Source organism: Thunnus thynnus, chromosome 15, assembly GCF_963924715.1.
Source record: "Thunnus thynnus chromosome 15, fThuThy2.1, whole genome shotgun sequence".
Lineage (NCBI taxonomy): Eukaryota > Metazoa > Chordata > Actinopteri > Scombriformes > Scombridae > Thunnus > Thunnus thynnus.
Window position 1 is genome coordinate 16,765,983 of NC_089531.1, and position 17,748 is coordinate 16,783,730.

Consider the following 17,748-nt stretch of genomic DNA (forward strand, 5'->3'; position numbering starts at 1 on the left):
AAGTTCCACTTAAGATTTTAAATAAAACAAAAACTCTGGAGCTAGCTCTGCTCAGTGTACGTCGCTGTCAGGACACTTTTGCCCAGAAAAATGTTTAAGATAGTTTTGATGTCACAGTGAGATATCTATTTCTAATGAAACTGAAACTCTCAGGGTCAGAAGCCAGGTCCCTACGTGAAAGAGATGAACGATGCTGCCACCTTCTACACCAACAGAGTGCTCAAGGACTACAAGGAAAGGTAAATATATGTTTTTCACAACACGATAAGTGATGATATCAATATTTTTTTTTTGTGAAACTTTAAGACATAGAAATTCTTGAGCTGTCTTTTAAAGGACCATCACCAGTGATTTTGCTACTACTGTAACTATAGATCATATACACTTCAAATGACTCCTGACAATTTTGCAAACTATGCCTTAGGGTTTCAGATTTTTCAATGGATTCTTCTATTTTAAAGGACCAGTGTGTAAGATTTAGTGGCATCTAGTGGTGAGGTTGCAACCAAGTGAATGCCCCTCCCCTCACCCTCCCCTTCCAAGCATGTAGGAGAACCTACGGTGGCAGCGAAACTCGTGAAAAACACGAAAGCCCCTCTCTAGAGCCAGTGTTTGGTTTGTCCGTTCTGGGCTACTGTAGAAACATGGCCATGCAACATGGCGGGCTCCGTGGAAGAGAACCCGCTCTCTGTGTAGATATAAAGGGCTTATTCTAAGGTAATGAAAACACAACGATTCTTGTTTTCAGGTGATTATACGTTAATTAAAACATACTTATGAATATTATATTCTATTTCTGCCAATTCTGTTCAGCTCGATGCCACGAAATTCTACACACTGCACCTTTAAAATTCATTGTATTTTTCAGTTCCAGGCAGCCATTTTTTGATTCATTTCTGTACTACTGAAACTTGAGAAGCTTGAGTTGTGTCATTCATCACAGTGAACATCAAGTATTAATTTTTGACAATATTACATCATCTTTGAATGATAATTCAATTTAAGACTAGATTTATTTGACTAGTCAGTAGTGAATCATCTCATAGCAATGATAAAACAAAAATTAATGCAGAATGATGTTCCTGTGATGGATCACACAACTCAAGCAAGTTTCAAGAATCTGCCAATAGATTTTCATATTTAACAGAAATAAATGGAAACCAAAGGCTTCTTGAAACAGTAGAAATAATACATCGGGTTTGGTTTTGAGTGAAGGTAAAATGGCTGAAGATGCCCCATTAGTATGATCCCAGAAACATTATGAGAACTAAAATCTGCTTCATTGTAGTTTGTTCATTAAATCGCACAATATAACAGAAACATGCACTGGGGGAATTAGATTTTTACAGTTACAGTAACAACATCTGTCTATCTACAGTATAAAGTTTAGCTGCAAAATGCTTCAACGTCACTTCCTTTGTTGACTTTGTTCGTGCTCTTCTGCTCTAATCCATCCTAACATCTCGTCCTTTCCTTTGCTCCTTCCTATTTTACTGCTTCCTTCATCCTCCTCCTTTTGTCTCCCCCCAGCGACAGACGCCATGTGGACTGGGTGCGCTCCTACCTGTCAATCTGGACTGAGATACAGTCGTTCATCAAACAGCACCACACCACTGGACTGGTCTGGAGCAAGATTGTGAGTGCACTACTTAAACTTGTGATTGTTTTTTGAGTTTTTCCTTCCGCAAACACCACTATACACACAATCCTACTGTGAGAATAAGCATGTCAATGTCAAGTATGCTTGCACTTTCCCCTCCAGCTGGCATCCAGCACTGCTCTAAAAACTTCACAACACATTTTCCTGAAAACAAGAAATCACCTCTTTAACATCTTGTTTGTTATCTCAGCAGTGTTTGACTCAAGTTTCCATTCGCAGGCCCTGATATTTTTACATCAGAGCTCAAATTAACTCCTCCATTTGCGTACACTTCCATTTTTAGTTATGGAGCAAGTCGGTTACATAAACGACAGCATAGAGCATGAATGAATGAATGAGCTTCTCTCCAGTGGCTGCACCCCGTGGTTCTCTCTAGAGTTCACAAAACCTCTGTCACTCTTAAACACACTTCTGTTTATGGATGTCTGCTCAGGGACTTCTGATTGAGCACTCACACTCACTAGATCCCAGAGATTACGATGACTCAAAACCAAATACTGCAACACACACTTGACTTCTTTCTGTTGCTAGCAAGAGGGATATTTCTCATCTTTATTGATGCAGGGAACGCAGACTGAGGCTTCTTTACATTTTGGCATCTAAAACTCAGACTTTTAGTCACACAAACACACAGAAATGTGTTAAAGCAATAGTTTCACCTTTGGGAAATACTCTTATTTGCTTTCTTGACTTAAATGAGCACATCAATAACACTTTTATGTTTGTACAGTAAATATGAAGCTACAACCAGGAGGTGATTAGCTTAGCTTAGCATAAAGACTGGAAACAGGGGGAATCATCTAGACTGGCTGTGTCAAAAGGTAAAAATAAATCACCAAATTCCAAAATAGTTTGGCACATAACCCCTCATAAATCTGCAACTTATTGTTTTTACACTTTTGTATGGATTAAACAGAGATACAACAGGCTAATTTGTGAGTTTTAGAGGTGCTGGTTGGAGGATTTGGTTACAGTCGGGCTAGCTGTTTCCCCCTGTTTCCAGTCTTTATGCTAAGCTAAGCTAACTGTCTCCTGGCTGTAGCTTCATATTTAAAGGACAGATATGAGAGTGGTATAAGTCTTCTTTAACATCAGACTAAAACCTTAAGTGAAACTAATGTTGAACAACTGTGCTCACATGTGTTTCCTACATGCAGAAACTCGAGAGCCTGCAGAGGCCGTGTGTGTCAGCTGTCGCCCCTGCTGTCAGGCGACAGAGCTAAAATGTGTGTATGTGTGTGTGGGTGAGGGATGCAGTGTGTGCGTGTACAAGGACGGGAGTGTGTGGTACTAACAGGTGGCCCTCAGGGTTTACTTGAATGGAGGTTTTCTTCACAGAAGAACCCCGACAAAGGGCCTATGTACACACACAGCTTGCGCCCGTAACCTAAACTGCAGGGCTGGTCCCCCCTTCAACGCAGCCGTCATCTGCTACTCAGATTGGGGTTTAGTGACACACTTAACTCTCATATGCTCAGTTGAGTTTTCAAATATTTGTTCCAGCTGTCCTCTGCAGGCTCTTTTAAGCAATTTGTGGTGGCCTCTGACCAGATAAGTACATTCTGAAGGAGAAGAGTAGAGTGACTTTTGACCACAAAACAACAGTGTAAAGCAGGGCTGCGACTAACATTTATTTTTTATTATCAGTTAATTCTCTCAATTACTCGTTAAGTCTATAAAATGTCAGAAAATTGTGGAAAATGCCTTCAAACATCTTCAGATTGCTTGTCTTCTTCAACTAACAGTACAAAAATTAAATATATTTATACAAAATGTAGCAAATCCTCATTTTTGAGAAGCAAGAAACATTGTCTGGCATTTCTGCTTATAAAAACACTTAAATTATTAATCAATTGTTAAAATACAGTATGTTATCACAATTGAAAATGAAATGCATTTCCAAAAAATGAACAAAATGGACCAAATGCCTCCCCAAAAATTTAAAACGCCGTCTCACAAAGAAGCTACTTTTTGGCGGGCTCAGACAAACATGTTTGCGTGTTCACATACATGCACAAACACACAGGCAGGCATGAACACAAAGAAGTAGTCAGACAGTTTTACAGCCATGCATGAACATACACACACACACATACACACACAAACTGGTTCTAATCCAGAGGTATGCGCTGAGCTGTTTAGTGTAACAGGTCAGCATTGTTGAGCAATATGCACGACACATGTGCCTCATGTCAAAGGTCAAGTAGTCTCAGCTGTACTCAGAAGCGCGTAATGTGACAGTTCAACCCTCTGAACCCCTGTCATGAGTGTGTGTGTGTGTGTTTGCTGTTCATTCTACACATCAGGGTGGATTGGAAATGATTTGATTACAGGACCTTATTAAACCTCAAGACAAAGTCGTACTCCTCAAACTCTTCAAGAAACTTTATTTAAATTCTTGTGCAGATCCAAAAGTTTACAAAGACACCAAATATGTCAGGCTGAATTTTGGAGATGTGGAGTCTGGAGTGGGTTTGAATATTTCACTTGGTATAAATATCATGTAGCTTCAATAAAGCGCTGGAACAATCTAATATATAATGTAATACAATCTGTGCCACTAACATACAGAGAGGAATAAGATGGTTTTAATCATCTTGAAGCTACTTAAAGGGAACTAAAAAGAGAAAAGTGAGCAACCGTGCAACCCCATCCATCATCTCAGTATTTCTTATATTAACATTATTTCCTCTAAAAAAAGAAGTGTCATATCGACATGTACTCAGAACACAGACACATGATGGTCTGTCACGTCCCATGTACTGCAGTAAAAGACATCAATTATTGCTTTAAGATATTTCTTATGCAATACTCCCCCTGATGGACAGATTTGTTACTACGCCCGTTATCCATAAATCACCTGGCACCTCTGTGTTTTCTCTCATGATAAATGCTGCTATCTAAAATTCGGCTTTCCTCATCCCGCAGGGCCCCATTGCTCCTCCTTCTCTCTTTGACTCCCCCACTGCCCCCAGTGCTCCCTGTCCACCGCCTCCTCCTCCTCCTCCCGGCCCTCCTCCAGTCTTCACAGATGATGACTCCAAGCCCCAGGGCGGCAGTGCAGCGGCCCAGCACTCTGCGCTATTCGCCCAGCTTAACCAGGGCATGGACATCACTAAAGGTAGATTCACTGTTTAGGTTATGAAAACAATGACAGGTGAGCAGAAGTTTTTACCTGCTTTTATATATAATAGCATTTTCAATCCACATCATGTCCACGGAAGTGATGGGACTGCACAGGTGTACTAACCTCAACCTGTATCTTGAGGATTTCTTTTTAATTCTGTTTTCCAGATATACTGTATAAATAAAGTCATAAATGTTAACGATGGTAATATAAATGTATTGTGCTACTGTATGAACTTTCTGAACTCTAGACTTGGTTACAATAATTTATCAACAAGAAATAAATGAAGAGAAAGGTTATACAATTTGGAGATGCACAAGGTCGCAGCTACCACTAAGGAGACAGAAGTCATGTCCTTAGTTATATGTCTTACTTTTAATCACATTAGTAGGAGTTTACATGCAGAATTACACTAAATATTTATAAAATTTACAGCCTTCGAGCAACAACAAAAAAATAAAAACCTAAATTAAATGAAAGGAAAAGCAGTGTACAGAAACTTTTAGACCATAATGTTGGAAGATACAAGTTACAAAATATTTGATTGAACTGTTTTCTTAAATACTAAGAGTTTAGTTGGTGTTTAATTGAGTATTTCCAAAGTGGGTAGGATATTTATTGCTGTGGGAATAAAGGATCATGACTTTAATATTTCTAAAATCCTTGCCGCAGACCTACATTTGCAGTCTAAGTTATCTCCATATTCTGCATCTGTAGGTCTGAAGCACGTCTCAGAAGACAAGAAGACCCATAAGAACCCAAATCTGCGCTCCCAAGAAACACCGACCAAAAGCAAGAAAGCCGGGCCTGTGAACTCACCCAGAGCGGCCGTTCAGAAAAAACCCCCTCTGCTGGAGCTGGAGGGGAAGAAATGGAGGGTGGTACGTGAAATGTTTACTTCCTCTTTCAGGAAGCATTCCCAAAGGTCATTAAACCTATCATCATCCTTGAAATGAGGTTATCTTCCTTTTTTTTAGTATCCATCCTGCTTCCCACTCACACACATTTCCTGTATTTTTAAATGCTGGTCAGATGCACTAAGAATCAGTTAATCACAGGTAGCGTCTCATCTATTACATCACAGTTTGTTGACTTAATCTGTTCCTTTGTTGTTGTAGGAGAACTTTGAGCAGAAACATGACCTTGTGATTGAGGAGACGGAGCTAAAACAAGTGGTTTACGTCTTCGGTTGTAACAACTCCACCGTGCAGGTCAAGGGCAAAATTAACTCAATCATCATAGGTGAGATGCCTGTAAACAGAGCTGAAAAGCCATTCATGTCTTATTTATATATATTCCCAAAGACAAATATCGCCTTTTCCTGATCCTGTGTGTGTCGACTCTCTCCAGACAACTGTAAGAAGCTGGGTCTAGTTTTCGAGAATGTGGTTGGGATTGTGGAGATCATCAACTCAAAGTCTGTTCAATTACAGGTGAGTGAAACATTTAAAAGACACAATATTTCTAATTTAATGTCAGTTATGTTTGTAAATTAGAGACGGATCTTAAAGATTTTAGGCTAAATCTGTGTTTTCGTACAACTATGTGACTCTTATTTTACACTCCTTTGTAGAAGAGATAATGTATCTAATTTAAGTGTAACAGTGATATTTGTCACAATTGTTATCAGGGTTTAATTGACTCATTCTACATTTTAAAACTAGTAATGCTCACAATGAAGGAACTTTTATTGACTTACTTTAGTTGTGCATTTATTTGCGTAGTTGCTTTAAATGCAGGCACCAGCTGGGTTATATTCCCATTTTTTTCTATATCTGCCAGATATTTTTGTTTTATCAAGTGTAAAAATAGTATTGTCTCACTGCAGGTGTTGGGTAGAGTTCCCACCATTTCCATCAACAAAACCGAGGGCTGCCAGGTCTATCTGAGTAAGGACTCCCTCAACTGTGACATCATCAGCGCCACAAGCTCTGAGATGAACATCCTGGTACCAAAAGGAGACGACGACTATGTGAGTGTCGGAGATGGTGTAGGATAAAAAAAGAGCGTGTATTAACTCAAGTCTTCCTTTAATTTTAATGCGTGCGGTTATTGTTTTGCAGCTGTATTTACATCTTCTTGGTCCTTTTACAGAGAGAGTTCCCGGTCCCTGAGCAGTTCAAGACTGTTTGGGATGGATCCAAACTGGTGACAGAACCCAATGAGATCGCAGGCTGATTGATACTTCGTCATCCCCACCATCATCATCATCATCATTATCACCTTTGATTAAAAAAAAAAATCTTCCTGTCCCTCTGATTTCTTTGGATCTTAGAGATATAAAAGGGATTTTACACATGAATAATCCATTAGTCAAAACATTGTTGCTGTATTTGTTTCCTCATGAGATGTTTCTCTAGCACTTTTGAAACAGTTGATTGCAATGAACCAGTCAGTAAGTCAGTTATCTATATGTATCTACAAAACAAAATGCACAATAGAAATACAATACACAAAATACACAGGAAAATTTACCCTTTCTTACATTTCTGTAACCTGATGTGTCAGATAGTTTGTTACACAGAACCATCTGAGAAGTGGAGACTGTTTGGAAAAGGGCAGGTACTTGGCGGATTGGATGAACCATCCGTCTTATCACCGTCTTACCTTGCAAGGCAGCTGGATTCATGACGCTGATTGATCTGAACCACAGGTGGTTTGGACACATGCACATAACTTGAAGCCTGACAAGATGGATTCTCACGTAATCTTGCGAATCCAGCTGTCTCACAAGGTAAACACTTCTGTGCCACAACAATAAAGGCATTTATGTAAGAATATATAACATATAGCAGTTTGCCCATCTTCAGAATCTCATTATCTTCAAAACAGTTTCTCTAAACGCTATTAGATTACAGTTACGACCATAATTAATCTACATACTAAAGATAATGTAACATGCATAAACAACATTCAGTGGCCAAGCACAATGATATTGGAGTTACATGTCAGATTATTGTCTTTGTGCTATTTAATGAAGTGTGTCTCGGTTACCTCTTTATCAATGTGTATAGTGCATGTTAGTCACATGATGCTATTTCACTTAGTGAGTAAAGTTTATGCTACACTGCTCAGTATATTTAGCATTAACGGCAGATGTCACTGTCTTACTAATGCATAATGCTGAATGTGAAGTATAATTAATCAGCTCAGATGAATGTAAATCAGACACACTGTAGGAGACATAAAATCAAATGATGAAAATAATTAACTCAGTACTCAGCTACTAATTTCTTTGAATATTTAGATATCAAGTTACGAGCACTGCATTAGTATGCCTTAAAATACTGAAATGCTTAATGACAGTAAGGGTAACTTTCACATTTGATCACTGCCTATTCTCTATATTACTTTGTACATCACCCTGTTTTGTATTAACGTATAGCATTTGGCACCAGCATAAAGGAAAAGATCCTGCACACCACTAATACTTTTCAAAACTTTTAATTTACATGGAAACAATTTGATGTAATTGTGTATCATTTTTCAAATAAAATCAAAACCCTCAATTCCTGCTTGTCAGTGTTATTTCAAAAAGAAGTTGTGGGATAAACAGACCAAACAGGAAGAAATAATGTAGCATTACAAAAAAACAAACAAACAAACAAAAACAAGCTCCGACATGGAAAAAATAATGAAACCTCCAGGACGTTTTAAAAGATCTACAGATGAAGAAAGGTAAGAAGACAGTCACAGAGAAAAGACAACTGGTTTCAAGCTTTGACATTGTGGAAGAGGCACAAATGTGCTTAAAAAACTACAGACCAACAATCCACATACAGTAAAACATCTGGTACCAAGTTTCAAAGTCTTCTCTCAGTGTTTGATCACTATATTTCCCTGAGAATCTTGAGTAAAGAGAATCTCGTCTTCCTCGTCCTCCTCAAACACAGGTTTATAAGCACAACTTCTTTTCGCCGTCCAAGTACTTATGTTACTCTGATCTTTAAGTGGACTCCTGGCTTGTAGACCACGATGTGCTATCACCCTGAAGCCCTCAGAGTCCTGGGTGAACAGCATGGCCAGACTGTCCTCATCAACCTCTCTGCTTTGCTGATTTGCTGCTCGTTTTTTCAATGGGGAGCTACGTGGTTTTATCCACTTGAACTGGGAGTCGAGGCTTTCTTCCTTATTTTCCTTTTTCCTCAGATGTTCTGGGATATTTTTTCGAGGTGATGCAGTTTTTGGTTCTGTCCGTTTACGATTTGAAAGAGGTCCAAGATGAGAGAGAGGTGAGTGCTTGCTTGGAGAATTAGAAGACAATGACCTGCTGTATACGTTCTCATCATCTATCTGAGAAGAATGGAAGTGTTTAAAGGATTTTTGAGTAGAAGTTTTCCCTTCCAAATCCATCCGAGTAACAAAGGCCTCCTCACTTTGCAAACTGTTGAGGAAACTTTGCTCAGAGTCGTTAAAGTCCTTTGCTCTGGTGTATTTCTGGTTAGTCAGGTCAAACTGACTGTCATAGGCCATCAATGGGTCCTGACTCCACGCCTGCGGAACAGGTTGACTGTCACCTGGCAATGATGAGGTTTCAATGAGTCTTCTCTTTCTTTCTGGTAGCTTTATCTCCTCAGACTGCTCTTCTTTGAATTCACAGTACACGTTTTGAGGAGGCGAATAGCTTTTCTCATCCTGCTCCTGCCACACTGCTGCTTCAGGCTTAGTCACATTTTTACATTTCCACTCATGATCCACAGCAGCATTTTCTTTTTGGTCCTCTGAGTCATAAAAATCAGACATCTCACGGTCTGTATCACGTCTGCGCTTTGTACCGGATACTATGGGTGTGGGATCAGCTGAGGTAGATGATGAGGTGGACCATGCTGGTGCTTCAGATGAAGACATCTTGTTGAGAACTTTTGTTTAAAGGAATAAGAAAAAGTTATGTTAGCCATGTGGTAATTCATACGTTCAATCAAGTCAACAGTCTATTGCATCTTTACCAGCTTCCAACTAATTTTGACGTAGACGATAATAATCCTAACGTGTCTCTGCAGCCTGATGGTAGCAGAGTTGTAGAAACTTACCTCTGCGTTGAGGTGCAAAGAAGGTTGATATGGATGTCTGTCTAGTCGTTGGCATTTCTATTTTGGTTTGAGTGAAATTGAGCGCCACAGCCAAACTGTATCCTCTACCCTCAATGAATGGGTTCAGCAGCTTAGAAATGGGACGAGCAACTCTTTTCTGAAACAAACAAACAAAATTGCAAAATAAATTACAGTCCAACTAGAACACTTTATAAGTGTAATAACAGTGTAAGAGTTTACTGATAAGATGAAGTTCCTACTAGTGATATACTGTAAGTGGCAGTGAGTATCATGAACAGCTTCCGAGTTTATTTTATTGAATGTATTGATATACAGTGAGTCATAACAAACTGGCCACTTATAGCCTGAATTTCAGGCTGCTTTCCACAGTTACCTGTTTAGCTTTAGCTTTCAGCTCCACAGTGTCCAGCCACACACCACATTCCTCCTGAGCAGAGGTCTGCAGCACTGGTTTGGAGGTCTTCATTATGGAGACTGAGGAGAAGAGCTGCAACGTATTATACAAAACATCAGTTTTTCAACAAGGAGCTGTGAGAAACAAACAACTAGTCTTTTTAAATAAAGTCGTGGTGTAATTTATCAGAAGCAATATGATATTCCAGTTACAGTTGCATTTAAGATTAATTATTTCAATGTCCTGACTGATAAAGCTTTAATGACCACTACGAAAATTGTGAGCCAAGACGTTATTATGTGAGTTAACTTAGCTGTTGAATGAATTGCTCTTGTGCCGACCGCCTTTCACATGTCCTAATATTATGTAACGACGTTAGTTTTAAAGTTATATACAGCTTACTATCAGTGCCTATTTTCGGGTGACTTTCCTTGTTTTTAATTCATACTATATCCTCATAATTAACTACTCTGTGTGGTTCGTGTCAAATAGCTAATTTATTCAACAGCTATAGGCTAGGAAGCGTTAATATTTACTAATCACAGCTTCACTGTAGTTCGCCAAATCACTCAAATTATCTTATCATATCTTAACTGACCTCATAAAGATGAACAGGACTTTTTTCAGGCTTCTTTTCAGCGTACCTTTACTTATCTAACTCAGCTAACTATGTTTATATTCAGGTAACAGTTATTTGTCTCCACTAACTGTTTGTTTGAGTCTCCCGCGTCGACGACGGGCTGCCGGTGGCGTCTGACTGTATGAAAACCATTGAATGTGGTCATGCCCTAAATATTTAATTTTTGCTGAAAACCCTACTTTAAAACCTAATATATCAAAAAATAAATTTGTGACTGTTAATATGCCCGTATTTTTTTTAAAGCATTCCATTTTATTAAGGCACGGCGGACACCTAATATTTTGACGTCTACTGGTCCTTACAGGAGGGTGTGTTTACGTTGACGTCACAGCAGTTTGTCGAAAAGGGGTAAGTGAAATGTTTTGTCATTTCGTCGATTTAACACTGATATAGAACTAGTAATAGTATAAATAATGCATGTTAACAGAGCAGTGGTCACACACACAGAGTTTAGTGTTTACAAATCACCACCTTTCTGTCCCAGACGTAATAAATCATAAAGGAAGTGCTTATGAGCTAGCAGCGACAGCTAACTCCGGGTTAGCTAGTTTGGCAAAACAAGATACTGAAGGGTGGTGATCGGCTTTCTTCATCAGGTAGATTTCATGTAAATGTTATGACAAACAACCATTTATTTCAACTCAACGTTTCAGCATTGTTAGATTCTGTATTGTGAATTCTGCTTTCTCAATAATGGCACAACATATCTGTGGAGTTTATTAGTTCAGAGCATGTAGCCCACGAAGCTGGGCACTAAATAATTAACATGACATGTTTTAAGATGTGTATAAAACACTCTACTTTAAATAATAATTTGTGTCTGATATGGTTTTTCCACAAAAAAGTTCAGTTATCTTGTTGAAGTCCTTAACACAACAATTACTCCGTCTACCTCATTAAAAATAACAGAATCTATAAATATGCAAATATATTTCATCTCAAAAGTTGGAGACAAGATGTCTCCCACTTCACTGTAATGTCCTTTCTCGGTGTTTGTGCACTGGAGGCTTCAAATTTCCACATTACACTTTTGTAAGTTGAATATTGGACCAGGATAGAAAGAGAGATAAACTTTCCACTTTCAGCAGCTGAGGTTGAAAACAGTCGTCTAGTGTCAGACTCTGCACATACGTCATTCTGCACAGTGACGCTAAAACATTCAACTGTAGGAACAAGAAGAAAAACATATTTTTGAGTAGAGGGGAAATTTAAATTATGTATTTGTTCTTTGCTAAAAACTATTAACACATAATATAAACCTGACTTGAGACCTGTCTAACTGTTGATCCAATTGAATTTTGTTAGGTTATGATGCTGTAATAGCATATTGCTGAGCACCTGACAGAGTTTCACCCAGAGAATTGTTTAGCTGAGGTGACAAGCCACCTGAATACTGATGCATCTCTAGAAGTTGTGTTTGAACATAACTCCACTTGGGTCTTATTGACCCCAAATGCTACAAGGGATGATCCAGGAAATGTCCTTAAGCCCTGAAATCTTTGAAGCACTGTTTCTGTTGTTATTCTCCCATTCAGTATTAAAGGAGCAGCGCTTGCATTGGGTATGCATGATATCAATAGGACAGATTTGGATCTTCTAAATAAAACAACTCAGGACAAACTCCCCAAGCTAAGAAAGATAACTTGTAAAATATGTTTTAAACAGATACTACTGAGAACAAAATGTTGGTTTATATATAAACATTGGAATACATGGCCTTATCAAATGTCCCTTTGCTGGAGTGTTTTGCTACTTTGCAATTAATGTACATAGCTTGGGTTTAATGTGACAATACACTTTTTCAGATCGAGTTCTGATACACCAACATCATGTTCCATGGGATTCCAGTTACAGGAGGTGTAGGAGGAGGTAAGATATTTAAATTATGTGCCTGATAACTAGGTATGCAAACTATTCAGACACAGTCCATTCACAAATAAATACCTGTACATGTCACTCAAATTATGTACTTATTTCCTCCCCTCCAACAGCTCCAGCCAATAAACCTGAGTTATATGAGGTAAATATAACTTTTGAATGTTTGTATTAAATCAAATCAAATGTATCCTTTTTTATGACTGCTAGTAACGCCCATTCTTTATTAAAACTGAATTAAAGCTGGGAATAGTATCAAGAATATACCACGTGTTAGTCATCGCAATGCCATCACCACATGTCTCATGTCTTTTCAGGAAGTGAAATTATACAAAAATGCAAGAGAACGAGAGAAGTAAGTGACGGATATATTACCAGGAACCTGTCTTACATGAACATGACGTGACTCAGGGATTCATATTGTAACCAGTGCTGTAACACCTTGTTATTAACCCTGTTCCTAAGGTACGATAACATGGCAGAGCTGTTTGCTGTCGTCAAGACCCTTCAGGCCCTGGAGAAAGCTTACATCAAAGACTGCGTCACACCTAATGAGTGAGTTACAAAGAAAATGGACAAAAATGCTGCCTGTGATTTTCAATGCATGCCTATATTAATGTGCAGAATTTGTCCGGTTTAGGTACACTGCTTCCTGTTCCAGACTCTTGGTTCAGTATAAGGCTGCTTTCAAACAGGTGCAGGGCTCTGACGTTGGCTCCATCGATGATTTCTGCAGGAAGTACAGAGTGAGTACTGATTTTTAGGTTATGTTTGTTTTTTTTATTTTTACATGCACATACTTGAAGCTAGATTTGCTTTCTGTTGTGTTATGTTATGAAGAGTCTTGCTTTCGTCATTTTGTCTCCTAGCTCGACTGCCCACTAGCCATGGAAAGGATTAAGGAGGATCGGCCAATCACCATCAAGGATGACAAGGGCAACTTGAACCGCTGCATTGCAGATATAGTCTCTGTACGTCTTCTCTCATCTCGTATATTAATCCTCAGTCAGTGCAGACGGCAGGCTTTTTTGGGCTTAGTGCCAGAATATAAATGGTTGCAGTCGTATTTTAGATCAAATGATGTAGTGTATTCAGTTCAAGCACTAAGTGGCTGAAGTGGTTTCACTTAATTTGGCCCATCCTCTGGTCAGTCATTGAAAGATGTGAGCGAGTAGTGCCAGCTGTATCCACCGCCAGTTTTTATCGCAACTCATACAGTCATTCAGACTAATAAAATCAGCAGGCAGACATGCAAAGACTGTGTGACCTCTGTTTTGCTGACAGGGAAAGCTGGAAAACAGTTTGTCTCATTGTCATTTTCTCACATCTTCTCTTTACCTTTAGCTGTTTATCACTGTGATGGACAAGCTGAGACTGGAGATCAGAGCCATGGATGAGGTAATTTTTTTTTTTTAAGTGTAAAACTTGAATATTTAGCAGACTTATGTCAACAATTGTTTAACTGGACATCTGACTGATTCTTTGTCTTTGGATCAGATTCAACCAGACCTGAGGGAGCTGATGGAAACCATGAACAGAATGAGCAACATGCCTCCAGACTCGGAGGCTAAGGACAAAGTCAGCCTCTGGTTAGTTACACTAAGCCACTAGGTCTTTATAGTGTTAAGCATTGTGCCAGTTCAGAGCAGGATGCTATGTTCTGTATGTGTCTGGTGACACACATGTAGCTGCTCTGATATGGAGGGTTGTACAGAGAGGTGTCCATATGGTAAACTAACACCATATCACTGATGGACATGCCAGCAGAGTATCTGTTGTGGGTGAAAGATGTGGTACAACATGTCAGACAAAAACTAGATCAAGAACAACAATCCTGCTACCTTATTGTTTAACATAATTCTATTTTTAGTAATGAATAATCATGTTTTAATCTTAATTTTGTTTGTAAAAGTGGTCACTGGAATATTGTTTTTACACCTCAGAACATTGTAGATGGATTGGTTGGTTGGTTGGCATCATTTTTAGGGTACATTTTTTCATGATTTTTCAGTAAATGTACTCATAAGTAAGACCACAACTCAGTTCAACAACTCCAAAATGTAGGTATGAAATGGATTATGTGTAGTTGTAAATGTCTATATCTTGATCTTTTCTCGTCAGGTTGACCACCCTCAGCAGCATGTCGGCCTCAGATGAGCTGGATGATAATCAGGTGCGCCAAATGCTGTTCGACTTGGAGTCAGCCTACAACGCCTTCAACCGCTTCCTCCACTCCTCCTAAAGCATCTGTCCATACTAGGTCCTGACTCTTGTACCTGTTAAATTAAAAAAGAAACACTCTACTTTCTCCTTATGGTTATTTGTAGGGAGTGGAATTATGTCTGGACAGGTTTTCTGTCTCATAACCCTCCTTTTCCTTCTCTCTACCTTTGTTTCCTACGCCCTTATTGATGTTCTGTACTATTCAAACTTCCCCGCCTTGTATACTCCACTGTTTCTGGTACATCATGCCATCAGTCTGCCCTCAATGAAACTGTTTACTTCTAACTTTTTACTGTAATATCAAAAAAAAGGTCTAATTTTATACTTAAGTTTTGCAGAGCACCAACAGAGGCACACAATACAATTATATTGGGCAAAGTCTGCACATGAAGAAAAGGTTGCAACAGCCAAAGCCTTTATAATACTGGAAAGAAGAATCTATATATTTTTCTTTTTGGTACCCTACTTGTTTCCACAACCTGCCACTTGAGGTCATAATTGCTTTTTTTTGTTCTGTGCACCATGTTTGTTTGTTTTTTTTCTATCACACAAGTTTTTAATGTAGAATCCTACAATTTTTTTCTTTTCAGTAGCGTAAAAGAGGCTGATACAGGCTTAATCTGCAGTGTCTGTCAGTTAATGAATAATAATATGCAGCTGAAATAATGATTTGGAAAGGTTTGTGCTCTTTATTTGTTATTCTGTACATTTTCTCACCCTGTCTTCTGTTAACATGCTAATCCATCTTTTCTTTAGAAGTGAGGGTCTGGCCACATTAAGTGGGCAAAAGAGAGGTGGACAAACACCCTCTTTGTTTTGCTTACTAAATATGTTTCAACCCTCAAACACCATTAGGGAGAACATATTTATTCAGATTTATCATTGTAAATAATAGTTTTGATTTTTAAATAAAGGCATGTAACTTCTTTTTAGAAATAAAGTTGAAAAATGTTCCTCCAACTTCCTTTGTGTTGTGCGTGAATGAGATGAAATTTGTCTTTTGCTTCCTTTGTCAAAAACTTTAACTTCTGACATGTGTTTAGAATTTAAATGAGGGGGAAACATGATGGAGTGTTAAGAATGTAACAGGCGGGTGAAAGAGGACTTGTTGCTTGTTGTCAAGTGCACACAGCAGATTATACATTTATTATTGCCAATACAATACATTATTTTTCATACTGTTACCAAACTATTGCTTGATTTGACACCATAGTTTAACCCTTATTTTAGTTTAATAAGATATTCCTCACATCTCAATACATTATTAGTGTAAAGTAAAGAACTTTGCTTGAGTAAAATTTAGATATAAATGATAAAAGAATCGCTATTTAGACCAGGAGGTATCTGATCAAAGAATAACTAAACATTTGATGCCGAATGTTCTTGACAATTTTTGATACTCAACAGTATGGACACACTCAAAAAGTATTGAGATGCCACCTCAACAGGGTTTCTGTGTGTCAGTTCTTCCCTTCGTTAAACAACATTCTTTAGAATATACACCATATGAGCATAATTCAAACCTCAATCATAAAGGTCTTACAATCAGACTCTGACTTTGTCTCTACAAGACAGGACCATAACACAGACCCTGCCTTGTTGATGTTTTGTTTTAGTGGTGCAAATTCCCTAACAAATTTGCTATTAAATCACCAGAACCAATGTACATGCAGTGAGTTTAGGATTATTTTGGGGCCTTAAGGGATCAGGGTCAGTTGCCTGGTTTCACCTTGAATGAAAGGTATTAGTTACACTGTTGACATACTGTATTTGTAGACAATCTTCCAAAGAGTTGGTTGTTGTTTTTATGCCTTTTTATTTATTATGACCATAGAATTTGTTGTTTTAATGCCATTTTTTTTCCTGCACACCCATTTTACCTACTGCAATGATAATGATCTGACTTTATTGAAGTAATCTTTTCTAATGTGGAGGAAAAAACTGCTCCTTCTCTGGAATTATATTTTATATTAATGGGTTGTCCGTTGATGAATGACAGAAGCCATATTGTTAGCTGATACACCTTCTTTTTTTCAACTACTTGCATGTGTGAGGGTCAGGCTACAGTTTGCTGCAGAACCAGAACTAACAGAAGAGCCATTCTTCTTCAAACTGACTCTTCAGGGAAAACGTTTTGATGGGAACCATGATGAGCAAAGCAGGCTTTTGTGTCTCATCGAGGTCTTCTTATAATCCCCTTCTCTTATCTAGTGTCCACAGTGCTAATCTCCATGACAACATCAAGTGTTCATGTAACAGGAAGTGGGGTTTTTTCAACTTTATTAGCCAAATATTGAAATACACAACACACACAAATTATGTGCAAATACAGGAAAACCATCACACAAAACAAACAGTCGAACAAAACCATACAGGACATAGAACAATATAAAAAGTACAGGAATAGAATCATATATTTAAAAAAACAAAGCAAAATAAAAACACCAAAAGAAATAGGAGAACTGAAGACAATAAGTAATTACATAAGTACAAATAAAAAAAAAAGTGTCAAGACAGTAGTAGGGCACTTTTGTGGTTCTTCATATGGCTTAAAGAATACAGTCTTTTCATTTAATTTCTGCGACAGACTACCGAACCACAGTGACTGATAAGAACCTGAGAAAGACATTGATAGAATAGAGAATAATAGAGAAGGGCAGACACAGGACAGGAGGAGGACAGGCTGTGCTGTCATTGTGATGGATGGAGGATAAGTGCAGAATATGCAAAAATTGAAATATTTCAACGTTTTAAAAAACATCTTTGTGCAGCTGATGG

The 17,748-nt window shown here is 38.3% G+C and overlaps 3 protein-coding genes across 4 annotated transcripts in view; 2 read left to right on the forward strand and 1 right to left on the reverse strand.

The window, feature by feature from the left end:
- Positions 1 to 8,296, forward strand: part of cap2 (cyclase associated actin cytoskeleton regulatory protein 2) — a 26,880-nt gene extending 18,584 nt beyond the window's left edge. Inside the window, exons 6-13 of the mRNA XM_067613056.1 lie at positions 154 to 239; positions 1,531 to 1,636; positions 4,589 to 4,781; positions 5,505 to 5,668; positions 5,906 to 6,029; positions 6,138 to 6,220; positions 6,616 to 6,759; positions 6,882 to 8,296. Of these exons, the coding sequence (XP_067469157.1) occupies positions 154 to 239; positions 1,531 to 1,636; positions 4,589 to 4,781; positions 5,505 to 5,668; positions 5,906 to 6,029; positions 6,138 to 6,220; positions 6,616 to 6,759; positions 6,882 to 6,965 (984 nt within the window). The 3' untranslated portion in view covers positions 6,966 to 8,296. The remainder of the gene's footprint in view (positions 1 to 153; positions 240 to 1,530; positions 1,637 to 4,588; positions 4,782 to 5,504; positions 5,669 to 5,905; positions 6,030 to 6,137; positions 6,221 to 6,615; positions 6,760 to 6,881) is intronic.
- On the reverse strand, positions 8,216 to 10,996 carry LOC137199001 (aurora kinase A- and ninein-interacting protein). The gene is made up of 4 exons (XM_067613057.1): positions 10,831 to 10,996; positions 10,212 to 10,325; positions 9,818 to 9,974; positions 8,216 to 9,646 (listed from the first exon to the last, which is right to left on the reverse strand). The coding sequence occupies exons 2-4, from the start codon at positions 10,302 to 10,304 to the stop codon at positions 8,604 to 8,606; spliced, it is 1,293 nt and encodes a 430-aa protein (XP_067469158.1). The 5' UTR covers positions 10,305 to 10,325; positions 10,831 to 10,996; the 3' UTR covers positions 8,216 to 8,603.
- Positions 10,997 to 11,126: 130 nt separating this feature from the next.
- vps28 (VPS28 subunit of ESCRT-I) lies at positions 11,127 to 15,930 on the forward strand. 2 transcript variants are annotated; one of them, XM_067613060.1, is made up of 10 exons: positions 11,127 to 11,220; positions 12,678 to 12,741; positions 12,864 to 12,892; positions 13,065 to 13,102; positions 13,213 to 13,302; positions 13,388 to 13,493; positions 13,617 to 13,718; positions 14,092 to 14,145; positions 14,245 to 14,336; positions 14,869 to 15,930. In XM_067613060.1, exons 2-10 carry the CDS (start codon positions 12,702 to 12,704, stop codon positions 14,987 to 14,989), a joined length of 672 nt encoding a protein of 223 aa, XP_067469161.1. In that variant the 5' UTR covers positions 11,127 to 11,220; positions 12,678 to 12,701; the 3' UTR covers positions 14,990 to 15,930. The 2 variants fall into 2 exon arrangements, with proteins under 2 accessions (XP_067469161.1, XP_067469162.1); XM_067613061.1 differs by lacking the exon at positions 11,127 to 11,220 and adding an exon at positions 11,287 to 11,468.
- Positions 15,931 to 17,748: the final 1,818 nt, after the last annotated feature.

Coding starts and splice junctions, on each gene's coding strand:
- LOC137199001 (XM_067613057.1), bottom strand. CDS start 10,304: ATGAAGACCTCCAAACCAGTGCTGCAGACCTCTGCTCAGGAGGAATGT. Junction 9,975..10,211: donor TGAAAGCTAAAGCTAAACAG/GTAACTGTGGAA, acceptor TGTTTGTTTCAG/AAAAGAGTTGCTCGTCCCAT. Junction 9,647..9,817: donor CTTTGCACCTCAACGCAGAG/GTAAGTTTCTAC, acceptor TTTAAACAAAAG/TTCTCAACAAGATGTCTTCA.
- vps28 (XM_067613060.1), top strand. CDS start 12,702: ATGTTCCATGGGATTCCAGTTACAGGAGGTGTAGGAGGAG. Junction 12,742..12,863: donor TACAGGAGGTGTAGGAGGAG/GTAAGATATTTA, acceptor CCCCTCCAACAG/CTCCAGCCAATAAACCTGAG. Junction 13,303..13,387: donor GACTGCGTCACACCTAATGA/GTGAGTTACAAA, acceptor TGTCCGGTTTAG/GTACACTGCTTCCTGTTCCA.